This window comes from Delphinapterus leucas, chromosome 6 (genome assembly GCF_059928025.1).
Source record: "Delphinapterus leucas isolate spDelLeu-1000000601 "Yukka" chromosome 6, BTC_Dleu_Yukka2, whole genome shotgun sequence".
Taxonomy (NCBI): Eukaryota; Metazoa; Chordata; class Mammalia; order Artiodactyla; family Monodontidae; genus Delphinapterus; species Delphinapterus leucas.
In genome coordinates, this window is record NC_143134.1 from 92009352 (window position 1) to 92022645 (window position 13294).

The following is a 13294-nucleotide window of genomic DNA, read 5'->3' on the forward strand; positions in this document are numbered from 1 at the left end:
TAATTTATTCACTTATAGTTCAGTTCAGCAAACATTCGCTGATGCCCACTGTATGTAAAACCACTGCGGAATAGGACCAGCCCTGCCCTCACAGAGCTACAGTCCAGTGGGGGAGAAACAGACAAAGATGGCTATGACACACAGCAAAATGTAAGATGTGCTGGAAGATACACATGAATAAAGATCTCGTGCTCGCATGGTCTCTCTCCGACACCGCTCTCAGCAACGCGGCATTAGAAAGCAAGATTACAGATAACACGGCTTTACATTTACATCATGTTTTGAGGTTCCACATCCATCATGTTTATCCCTACTACAGATCTGTGAGATCAACATAATCATCACCACACAGTACAGGAATAACGAGAATAGTGACAAAACAGCAGTGAATATTTACTGAGCATTCACAGTGTACCAAGCACTGAATTACTTTACCTGGATGGTCTCATTTGTTCCCCACACCCTATCAGGCAGTTAGTATATTAGCCCCATTTTACAGATGAAGAAACAGAGGCAAAGTGGCTTGCCTAAGGTCACCAAGCAGGTACGTGGTACCCAATGGGGATACAAACCCAGGCCCCCTGACATGCTAAGAAGCTCATCTAACAGGTGCTTGGAGCTAGGGGAGCTGAAGGGTCTGGTTTTGTGCCCAGCTGCATCCCCTCAGGGACTCTCTCTCCTCGTTCCCCTGCAGTGCAACTGACTTCAGTTACTATCTTGCCTGCCAGATACCCCCGCGCATGTCATTGCTCCCCCTCTGCCGCCCCTCCCACCCAGTCAGGCCTCAGAGTGCCTCCATCCCCTCACACTGGCTCTCCATCTCTGCTCAGGCCCCAGTATCTCCCCCTTCAGCTGCTACAATAGCTTCCTGACTTTTCTATCTCCACCCTCTCCTGTCTACCATTCAGCCTCTACGTTCTTATCGGCCTTAATCTTGTCACATCCATGTTTGAAAACCTCCCACAGCTCCTCACCACTCCAGAATAAAGTCTAAACTTCTTGACACGGCATTCAAGGCCTTTCATGCCCACCACCAGGCTGCCTTTCCCTCTACAAACCCTGCACTCAGGTGAAAACATAACAAGTCAGTGCTCCCCAGACACACTTCACACTTTGTGGCCTTTATCCTTTGATCCTGGGGATCCTTCCTAGGATCCAACCTCCATCTCCCTGAGCCCACACCTCTCTGTGTCAACATTATATTCACCCTTCCAGACTCATCTTGACTTCTTCTCCTCCAGGAGACCTAGATGTGAGCTTACCTTTCTCCTAATGTCCCTGGCATCTATTGCTTCTTTCTTGAATTTAGCATTCCCCAAGTGGATATCTGTGATCAGACCCACCTGGCATCCACCCGCCTTTAACAGCCTCTGATGAGCTTCGAGGAATCACCTCTTCCCCACTCTGTATTCATGTGGTTGGGTGGGGCTGGCCTCACCTCCTTCTTCCTCCATGAAAGGCTGGCGGATATCCCAGGCCCGTCAGCATCATGTTATCGGTTCAGGGATAGACACATGACCCAACTCAAGCCAATGAGAGCTGAGCTTGGAATTTTTGCTGAAAACGTCAGGAAAGAAACACTCTTCTTACTGGAGTTTCTAAACTGGGAGTGTGTAAACTTGCAGCTGCTAGGGGCCATCTGTACAGCCAAATGGGGAGAGCCTGACTGAGGGTGAAGCCAAACACAGAGGAAATCAGAGCCAAGCAACAGAGAGGGACTGGATTCAGCCATACCTGAATACAGCCCACTCCAGGATTTTTCAGCCACATGAACCAGTTAAAATTAGGTTTCTGTCACCTGTAACAAGGTTCCTAAGCAATACAACTACTAAGGGTGAGGTACCATGCAAGGCAATGGGGTATAACCACAAAGATGTGAGCCTGATTCTAAAAGAGCTCATTTTCTATCTCTTTATTTCTAAGAACGGCTATATTGAGATACAATTCACGCACCATAACATTCATTCTTTTAAAGTCTACAGTCCTATGGTTTTTAGTATAGTCACAGAAATGTGCAACCATCAAGACAGATTACTTTCTACCTTGCACTGAAAATGACAAGCATGTGCTTGCTCTGTTCTGCCCTGTGCACCAGCTCCTCTCCTGAGCCCAGTGCTGGGTTAACGCCTTTCTGTAGTACCAGCAACTGCAGTAGGTGCCCAATGGCTACTAAGCTGTACTCAGACCTCCTGAAAAGCTCGGCCTCCATCCAACAGTTGTTTAGGTCCTCTCTAAAGCACAATGAATGAGAGAACAGATATTTGGCAAAACCACTCAAGAAAAGGATGTGCTCACCGATCACTAGGTTTTCTCTGGGTTTTCCAAGCTGGATGCCTGCAACAGGGTAGACCTTCTGAGAGGTGCACACCTGGAATGTGCTCCTTTGGCTCCCTGAACTTTTCCCAAGTTTATTACAGAATAATTTAAAATAGTAACAAGGGGAAAACATATAAATCCAACAGTAGGGGAATGATTTAATACTTATGGGGCACCCATAGGATAGAATAGTAAATAGCCACTAAAATTCATCTTTGCAAAGAAGATTTAAGGACATGGGGAAATAACCATGCTATAACATTAACTGAATGAAACAAAATATAAAAGGGTGCATAGAGATTTCAAGCACACAAAATAGTAAACACCAGCAACTGGAAGGGAATAATACTAATTATTTGATGCAATTACCTTTGTGTAGGTGGATTATAGACAATTTTTTTCAATGCTTCTCTACAATTTTCTATTTTTCCAAAATGAAAATTACTTTAATCAAATCAGAAAAGCTGACATTATTTTTTAACTCATCCCTTGGTTATTATTTACTTTTATTAATGTGGCTACCAAAGAATGAGAAACAATCACATGAAGAACATTTCTGAACCTGCAAAACTTTTATGGAAAAAAAAGACACTGTCCCTCAGAGTCTTTTAAACAAACACGTAAGTAATGTAATCTACCATGTTTACCTTTTAACCTTGACTGCCAGGAGGCTCAGAGCTAAAATTTAATTTACAAAAATGCAGTAACCATCTTAGCCCAGGTTCTGGGTTCGGTAACTTGCATGCTTCTATGTGGTTTCTGATGCTTCCTTTTATCTGTTTTTTCAATTGTCTTGCTTGTGTTTTTATATACTCAAATATTCCTTGGAATACATAAAGAAGTATTTGCTGATGTGATTTGAGGTACACCAGAGAAGAGAGGTCCTGCCTAGCAGATGCTCTGCTGGGATGTTTCATTTTTACAAACACATGGCACTGAGTGGGGCTTTGAATGCTTTATTGCTATTCTAATTACAGGAGAGGGGCAACTGAATAAGTGTGTGCAGGAGGCTCCTTTATTGAGACAGGCTAGTCCCAATGATCAGATCAACCCATGTTTTGCTAAATCTCCATCTCTTTGAAGACTGTGTGGACAGAGGTCCACCCTGGCTGCCCACTGTCTCTGGCCATTGACTGACAGCAAATGTTAGCAAAGCCAGCCAAAATGTGTTCACCACATCCATCCTGCATTCAAGTCTACAGACAACAAGTGACACACCCAGCAAGTGACAAGGGGGTATACACAATCCATAAAGACATCCTATCTGAATAAAACAGGGTCCACACACTCTAACACAAGCCCCAAACACCCTTTAGATCACTGTGGATTCTGCTGCAATTACCCAGATTGATCCTTTACTTCGGCTTAGAGAGAAAGTACCTGTACTCTAAAGATGGACCAGTTGAAAAAATTAAGTATTATATCACCCGGGTGTTCTCCCAACCGTGACACTTCATGGCAAGAGATACATATTTGTTTGATTGTAAGCCAAGATTCTTTTTTTTCTGGTGGTAACTTCACTGAGCCTTCATGAGATTTCAGAAGTGAGCAAAACAAATAAGCAGTCAATATTTTAGTTGTGACCATTTTATCACATCTGAAGTCACAATGTCCTACTTGTGAATCCACACCAGAGGAAAATGAAGGAAGGAAGGCAGGAAACGTTTATTTAGTGCTTACAGCATGCCAGACAGAGCACTGGCCGCTGCACCTGCCAGCTCAAGGCATTTTCCATTCCAGCCTGCTATCTCCCTTAAGCATCACAATACCATCCTGGGGAGTACATATAATAGTCCCAGTCTTTCAGAAGTGGAAATCTAGGTTTAGAGAGATCAATACCTTGCTCAAGGTCACCCACAGGGAAGATACTAGGTTTCTGACCAGAAGCCAGGTTAAAGCCACCCCAAAGCCCATGCTCGGTGCCCCTTCAAATGGCGAGATATGCTTCCCTGCTTGCGTGAGGCTGAGATTATACCCTCTGCCCTCCTTCCCCTGAGCTGAAGTGCCTTCTGACTGCCTCATCCTCTTGACTTTAGGCCCCCTCTCACTCAGAAAGTCAAGACACACTTGAAAAATAAAATATAAAAGCATCAACCCACACCCTGAAATTGAGCACCCTTCCCTTTGCTGCTACTAACAAGCTAATATGAAATCTCTTTCAGGGAAGCTTTCTGAAGGGAATAAATTGATGGTGAAAACATTATGCAGCTGACAATATTTGGTGATGATGCAAGCAGGGCTGCCCTGTCCATAAATGGTTTTGTCTCCAAAGAACCGGCTCTCCGTGTCCTTTCCAAAACAAAAATAGATAGATAGATATAGATGGAGCGCCAGAGAAATAGTATCCAGAAGACATGGTTCGGTATAATTGCATTGCCCTCCCGTTTATGTGTGCCAGGCAACTACCCCAGAGAACTTGAAATGTTCTGGAGAAGACAGGAATGTCATTCAGAAATGATTCCACACGGGTTGGCTCTGCACAGCTACCCAGCTTACATCCTCCTGGGGCAGAGGAAGCTTCTCTGCTTGCAGCAGCCTGCGTGCACCGCCACCAACTGCCACCCGTTTCTTCACCTTTTATTTACAGCGCAGAGCAGGCTGGTTCATCAGTGAAGGGGAGAGGTGGGGAATAAGATGCAATCCAGATTTCTGTTCTTTCTCCGGGGACCAAAAAAAGGGGGGGGCACACAGAGAAGGAAGTGTAGCCTAGGCTGCACGACCAACGCGGCAGCGCGACCCTGCTCTCAGAAAGGGGTTTGCACCAGGGCTCGAGCAGAAGCGCCCAAGGAGCCCCAGGAAGCCGGGTCAATCAAGCCCAGCGCCTCGGCCGGGCTTTGGCGCGGTGGAAGAGGCGCCAACCGAGCGTACTGCACAGGAAATCACTGCCCTCTTCAGGCCGCGTCTCAGATGCTGCGGCCGGAGCGTAAGGGCTCCCTCAGTCCCGAAAAACTCGCAAACCCGACCTCGCGCGGCCCGCGATCCCTCCCCTGAGCCCCCTAGGCGCACCCCAGCCCTCGGGCGGGCGGTGAAGGTGTGCACTGTTGCTGCAGCCGGAATGCAAGCTGAGGGTGTGAGGAGGGGGCTTGGCATGGAAAGCTCTCGGCTCTTCGGCTCCCCTCAGAGAAGGGGGCAGGGAGGGCAAACCGGGTGCTGCGCTCCAAGTCCGTGCTTCAAGTCTGCGCCCGGAGAATCTGCGCCTGCAGCCGCCCGGCCACCAGCAGCGGCGCGGCTGCACACCCTTGCGCGCCCGGGGCGAGACCTGATCAGGGCACTCTCTGATCAACCAGCCCGAGGGGGTCTCCTCAGAAAACCGCTCGGGCCATAGGCAGCGCCGGATACATGCAGGCAGCAGCGCTGCAGAGCAGGCGGCCCCACGCCGGCCTGAGTAGTACTGGCTCCGAGCTCGTCCAGCCCTGCTGCGCCCTCCAGCCCCTCGGGTCCCCGAGTCCTCCGGACCTCAAAGCACAGCTCGGCTTTCCTGGATTCGAGAGCAGGCCCGTGGCCTCTCTAGCCCCGGATGGCCCAGTTTAGAGTCAATGCGCCTGTTCTTCCCACCTAGCACTCCACAGCCCCACCAGCGGGGACCTGGGCAGGGGCGACCACTGCAGGCTTTTGGGGAGGTTCAGTTACCACCTTCTCCACCCTAGTCTTCTATCCCACACCCCACAAGCATTATACACACATACAATCCCAGAGGAGGAAGATGTTCAGCAAATCTTGGTACCGGCTGTGCCAACCAAGCCCGGCGGGACCCAGAGGGTAAGCACTGAGCCCCAGCCCGCGCGGTGCCCTCGGCAGGCTCAATCAGGGCTCTACCCATGGGCCAAAGCTTGCTTCTGTCCAACACGCCCTCCCCCATCGCCCCCACAGCCCCGACGGCACGGGCGGCCGACACTCACCTCGGTGTCGTAGAGCCGCAGGTCGAGGAAGTAGGGGCGCAGGAGCGACTCGTTGCGGATCTGCTCGATAGCCAGTTCCACGGCAGGGAGCACGCCGCGCCCGATGCTGCCCTTGGCCACCTCCTTGGTGAGCGGCATGAGGCCCATGATGGAGAGCGGAGGGCTGCTGGGCGGCGGCCGGGGGACACCCCGCGCCCAGCCCCAGGCCCCGGGCGCCAGCGGCAGCAGCAGCGGCAGCAGCAGGAGCAGCAGCAGGCGCGCGGGCGGCGGTGGCGGCGGCGGCGGCGGCCCGGGCTGCCCGGAGCTCGGCGGGGAAGCCATGCCGCGCCGCGGGCTGCGGGCGCCGGCTCACTCGGCCCGCATGGCCTGGCCCGGCCCGCCGCCCCGCGCCAAGCTCTCCCCGCGGCGCCCGCGCAATGGCGCCGGCCCCGGCTCCGGCTCCGGCTCGGGCTCCGGCTCGGCTCAGAACGGCCGCGGCGGCGGCGGCAGCGGCGGCGCCCGTGACGGATCAATCACGCCGGGAAGGGGTGGGAACGAGCGGAGTGCGGGAGGCGGGGAACGAGCGAGCGAACGCGGAGAGGGGGGCCGGCGTCTTCGCGCGCGCCTCTCTCCAGCGCGGCTGCCCCGAACCGGGCCGCCTCCGCCCGCCCCCGTGCACGCTCTGAGCCGCTCTCCCGCCGGGAGCCGCTCGGCGGCAGCCTCTGGAGCCCGGCCGGGGGAGGGCGGGCGGTAGGAAACGCGGGAGGCGAAGGCGAGGCTGCTCCGCGGCGGCTCGGGCCGCCTCCGGGGACAGGGACGGGCCGTGCGCGCCGGGGGAGGGGAGGCACTGGCGCTGCGGCGGCCGCGGGGAGGGCCGCCTTCCCCGCACACGCACACACGCGCCCCCGGCCCTCCGCCGCGCGGGCTGCCCGCGACCGCCCGGGACCTTAGGGCCCGGGTATAGCGGCTGAGGGAACGAGGACGGCGTACTGGCACACGCAGTGGCCGCCGCCGCTTCTCCGAGCGCTTCCTGTAGCACCTGCACGGTGATTTGGGACTGCTTCTTGGAGGTTTGGCTGGGAACGTCTGGTTTGCGAGCGCGCCACTGAGGCGTCCTAGAGGCACCTGCAGCCTACACTCCCCTGCTCTGCGCGGGTGTCTAAGGGACCCTGACTGAGCCCGAAGGGGTGGCCAAAGATGCCAACGGCGTTCGAACGCCCCTTGGTGCTAAGGTGTCCAGCCCTTTGGGCTTGGCTGAAAGCCCCCTCCTTCCCCACCAGACTGAGCCGCCCTTTGCCAACCCCAAGAGAATATGGTCTTCACCTTGCGTGTGCTACTGCCCCCTCCAGGCGTTTGACCTCCCCACGTCCCCATTCCCAAAGGGGGCTCCGCCCTAGAAATCTCCCACCCCCGCCTCCCCAGGTCGGAGTACAGTCCTCAGGCCAGAGCGGATCCATGCTCCCCTCGACTTGGCCCTCTCTATACCAGGTAGCACCGGCTGCACTGGCTAGCCTTAATTAAGCAAAGCAGTCCTGTAATCTGACCTAGAGCCTCAGGCCCCGTGTACCTCTCCAAGCTTGAAGAATAGGAACCGTGGTGGTCATGAAAATACAAAATCCCAAGAGGTGAATAATAAGGGGGACACAATAGGACATCAAATCAGAAAACCTCCTTGAGCCTGAACCAACCATTGTGGGCAATATGGATGACCTTGTTAACAAGGTTGGGAATTTAACCTTCACTGAACACTTGCTACCTGCCTTATTATGGAACACACACAATAGCCCTAGGAACCAATACTGTGTTCATCATCCTCACTTTACAGACCAATACACAGAGAGGTTCCATAGCTTACTGAAGAACACAGAACTACTGAGAGAGGACTGAAACCCAGAGCCAGCAAGAGCTCTGTACACAGTGCAGTGGAAGTCAGGATGGGGAACAGGTTCCCCTGTGGGAAGGAAACTAGCTGCCCTGGCTCTGAATTGTTCTGGACCTTGGTTCCCTTGGGCATGTAGTGAAGGAGCTGGACCACACGTTGTCCACAGACTCGCTCTTCTGGAGTGAGGCAGGGGCAGCCCTGAATCATATGCTATGTTATTATCAGGAAGCATGAAGATGGAGAGGAGAGGCCGAGCCCAACTCCTGGAAAGTAGCTTGGACAGTTCTGGGGAAACCAAGCCAAATTCTCCCTGTCCAACTCCTCTTTCTAGGCTTCTGCAGACACCACCTCCCAGGCTCCACTTGACCTTTCCAAGCTGGAGGGTTTGCAAGGGCAGAGCTCACTTGTGCATCTCCACCAAAAAAAAAAAAGTGGTCCAGAGGACAATGTAATCCCTAGATGCTCCCTCAGCTGGTATCTTGACATCACAGATATCCCCTAGTCATAGGCTTCCAGCATCTGCCATTCCTCAACTCCTCAGCTCAGGTTTCTGAATGAGCATTTTCACTTTTTTCCTTTTTTTTTCCCCTTAGTCATTTGTGTTTTCCTTGTAAGCCATGCCAATATGGAGTATCCGCTGACACCTACATCTGGGAATAAGTTGAAAGCTGGAATAACTTTGCTTGACATTTACCAAGTGGTTGAAGGCCCTGCCTGGCAACTACCTTTCAGCCTCTTTGTCTCCACCTATGAGGTGACCTGGCCTCTAGACACCTGGCCTGGGACCAGCCCTGACCCAAGGAGCTCCAATCTCACTCTCCAACAGTCTGGCTCGAGGCCAAGCTGTGATCTCATGCCCCATTTCTGATGTCTGGGCATCCCTCTGGTTCCCAGATCCTATTCTGGCCTGTGTTCCAGTTTGGGTAACTGGATCCCCGGCATTCTTCCTTGGGTCTGAGTTACTGTATTGGTTACCAGTCTCCACTCCATGTTCTTCTAAACCTGGAGTTCAGCCTCTTGCTTTATAATAATCATTCATTGCTTCAATCAATGTTTTGCAGTGTCTACTCTGTGCTGGGCGGTGTCCTAGGAGCGGAGGATACAGAAATAAACAAGCCAAACTAAAATCCCTGCCCTCATAAAATTGACATTCTAGTGGAGATAGAGAGACATAAACAGAAAGAAGAAGAAGATATTTTAGTATGTCAGTTTATGAAAAGTGCTATGGAGAACAATAAAGCAGGAAAGAGGACTGAGACTGACAGGGTGGGGCTGCAGTTTGAAACAGGGAGGTCACAGAAGGACATACTGAGATGACTTCACCAAAGACCTAAAGGAGGTAAGTAAGCAAAACATGCAAATAGTGTTCCAGGTGGAGGAACAGCAAGGGCAGAGGCTCTGAGATAGAAGTGTGCCTGGCATGTTCAAGGAACTGTCAGGAAGCCAGTATAGCTGGAGTGGAGTGAGCAAGGGGAAAAGCAGTAGTACCCAAGGTCAAAGGCAGGCGAGATCAGGTAGGACCTGGGCATTGTGAGGACTTTGGCTTGCACGTGACGAAGTGAGGAACGACTGGAACTGAGTGGGTCAGTGATGTGATCTGATCTGCCTATCAAGTAAAGAGTTGTTGGCAGGAAGCGGAGAGACCAGTGAGGAGGCTGTTACAATAAGCCACATACGGTAACAAGAACCAGACTACAAGCAGAGGAGGTGGGGAGAAGTGGCTAGGTTAATAACTGTTCTTATTATTATTAATGGGAATAAAATGCATTGGCAGATGCCAAGTCCCAGGACTGTGGTAAACAACTTATAAGAAACATAGCAGAGACTTTAGAAAGCGATATGCTCAGGGTCACACCCCTAGAAAGTGATAAAACATGAACGTCAGTCCAGGTCTGTATGGCTTAAATTCTCATCTTCCTCCCCAAATCCTGCCTCCTTAGCAATCCTTTCTCCCACGCCCTTTTCCTATACACAAGAACCAGTAGCTAGTCTCCAAACCCTAGTTTAGAGGTTGGGGCTGTGTGGAAAGATGATGCTTGTTCCCTTTCTGGGGATCTGGGGGGAGTGTGCATGGTCCACTGGCTGCCTGTCAGCAGGACACCGCATCCCTTTAAGCAGGATCCCAACAATGGGAGGCTAACCAGGCCTCCGCCTGCTGTCTGTCCTCCTTCTATATCAGGCTGGACAACCCTTGCCACTCTGGTGCCAGCTGCTCAGATCTGCATCCGTGCAGCTGTCTCCTCCCAGGAACTGGGTCCAGTTTCCAACACCCTGTTCCCAGTTTGACCTGTCATCCATGCCTGCCTCTATTCTAACTCCCAACAACGGGGAGGTCTTCTTTTAAGTTTTTCTTTAAAAAAATATATAAGCCATCTTTGCAAACATCTCCCATGTATTTTTTATTCATGTTTACATTGAAATGTTTCTTTCAACCAAGTAGCTCGGCTGTTTTTTTTAAAGTACATTGTTTGTTTTCATTTCCATTTTTTTAATGGATAAGTTATGAATGATGGATCCAAAAAAGATTAGCTGAATGAATCTAAGTTGCTTTTCTTTTTTCACAAGGCATGTTTTCTAAACCATAAAATTAGGTTTCAGGCATCAAATGTGGTCTGGTGACACAGTTCGAGTAATAATAAAGCTACCATTTATTAAACACCTACCTACTCTGTGCCAGACACCTTGGTATGCATCATCTTAATCTTCATGACTGCCTGAAAAATAGGTGTTAGGATACCAGTGTTTCAAATTATGTGGCTGAGGTCCAGGTGGGTTAAATGACGTGCCTAATGATACTCAGCAGAGGCAGCAACGGGGCCCAAACCCAATCTGTTCAACCCCAAACTCCTGCATTTGCCTCTCCTTGAAGATGCCCTTATATAACTGAGGAGGAAATAGTCTTAAAAAAGTAAAGACTGCTGCTGAGGGTCAACATAAGAAAGAGGTAAGATGCCTTGGCCAGGATCCCCCACCGAAATAGAGATGAAGCTGGCTCTCCTTTATCAGGGGAGAGCATCTGGCCTGGAGACAGTCTGACTAAACCTTTCAGGAGTCAGTGCCAAGCCTGAGGTGGACCAGCAGAGCTTGGAGCCTCTCCTCCCACCCCTGCTCTTCGTGCAGTTTGAGAACAGTGGAAGATGGCGGAATCACCTTGCTCCATGTCGGCTGGACAGGTCCTAAGCGTACATAGGTGGGAAATTTAGTTCATAACTGAGAGGTCTCCAGAAGGATACCACCTCTCATTTAGAGGTTTCAAAAACATTAAGATCCTTTACAAAGGGGATCATAGATGGATAAAAGGCACAGTTTAGGAACAGAGCCTTAGACAGGGAAGCATCCTGCCAAGTGTCTGGTCTAACCACTCACTAAACCTTAGGGGTAATGGTGAGTTTGGAGTCAGGCAGTCATGGGTTCAAATTCTGGCTTACCAATTATTAGTGGTACAATTCTGGGAAGTCACTCACTCTCCTGAACTTCAGTTTCCTCATCTCTAAAGTGGGAATAAACGATTCCTCTTTCACAACAACAAGGTTGTTGTAAGGATTAAACAGTAACAACAGCTAATATGTATTGAGCACTCACATACGCCGGGGACCCTTCCAAGAACTTCACATATAATTAACTGCCTTATTAAGTAAGATGATGCATAGTACTAGGCACTTATTAGGCAAACAACTAATAACAATATTAATAGTAATAATAATAATACCACTGCAGATGGCAAGAGCAGTGCCTCCTGAGGCTCCCACTCCATTATTTGAATGATGGGGTTTTTGTACATTATTTCTTAGGCTCCACCTATAGCCTTTCTGTAGCATTCATTATGGATCCCAATTTGCTGCTGGAGTCCATGATACTCCCTCTCACCCATGATGGCCCCTGACCAAAGACAGTTCACAGGTACCTCCTCACTCCCATCCAAATCAAGTCTTCCAGGAGAAATATCCCCAGATTCCTCAGTCTTCCCTGGCCACCAATCTAAAGTCTGTCCTTGGCTATCTTCAAAGATGATACCTAGAAGTGACCACAAACCCTCCACATGAGCCAGGAAGCACACAGAATAGCAGGGCCATCCCTTTGTGCTCAGGACTCTGGACTGCTGTCCCACTGTCCTCGCAGTCCAGAGTTACCTGCACTTTGCTAACAGCCATATCACCCCTTTGGATCATAGGAAGCTTGTGATTCTCCAAGAGCCCTAGGTTTGATTTCTGTGGAGTTGCTGTGCTGTTTCAAATGAACAGCAAGCCACATTTCTTCGATCCTGTTTATCAGCAGTTTAATTCAGCGACCTATGAACAGGCTTGAAACATTCCATTCATAATTATGTCCTGATATTCCAGCCTGTTGAGGGCATCCTGCATCTTAGCACTGTTCTCTTTCATAGTCACCATCTCTCAGTTAGTGCCATTATTGTTGGACAATCTGATTTTCTTCCTTAACCTGAAGCATTGATCAAAATGTTAAAAAGGAGAATGATAAAGATAGAGCTTTGTGACTATCCACACTGGGGGCCTCTGCCCCGTCTGGCCCTGCGACCAAACCCACTGAAAATTCTCCCAACTTCCAAATTCTGCAGCCCATGTCTCTCCATCTTGCACTCCAAAATATGAGAAGCTTGCTAAAGTTTTTTCTGAAACCCTGATGCATACTGTCTCCTTATTTCTCTGACCTGCCAGATTAGTAACTCTACAACTACCGGTGATTATGGCTGGGCTGGTTTTTGGTGAACCCACGTCCACTCCTAAGGACCACCGCCTCTTCTCTGTGTGATCACACATCATTTGTATAATCAGTCCTTCTCAAACTCTGCTGAAGATCAACACTCAAATCCCCTTTTGCTGAGGTCACCCTTTTAGTCTCTCAGAATATCAAAACTCCGCTGCATCCCCCATCGCCTAACCCTTCCTTTCTTTCATCCCCCAAAGATCCTTAGACGCTCTCTCTGATTCCCACCCACAGTTTCATGCCCAGCCCTTCATCTGGACCTGGAGACATGGGCTCATTGAAAGCATCTATACGTGCCCTCTAAGAGTCTTCTCATCTCTCATTCCCCTCTTAACCATGCTCGTTCTGCTATTTCTGTTTGCTGGTCATTCTCTGCCAAAACGTCTAGTGTGTCTCTGTCACAAGCCTTGAGATGAGACAGTTCTGCATTCCCTTCATCATTCTCTCTTGCTTGCTCCAAGTGCACCCTACAAAGCCTCTAGGGAGGTCTGTG

General features: G+C 50.3%; 1 protein-coding gene across 1 annotated transcript in view; it reads right to left on the reverse strand.

Moving 5' to 3' along the window:
* The window catches only part of GABBR2 (gamma-aminobutyric acid type B receptor subunit 2), a 367936-nt gene extending 360363 nt beyond the window's left edge, over positions 1–7573 (reverse strand). Inside the window, exon 1 of the mRNA XM_022600053.3 lies at positions 6216–7573. Coding sequence (XP_022455761.1) covers positions 6216–6536 — 321 coding nt within the window. The 5' untranslated portion in view covers positions 6537–7573. The remainder of the gene's footprint in view (positions 1–6215) is intronic.
* Between the last annotated feature and the right edge of the window lie 5721 nt (positions 7574–13294).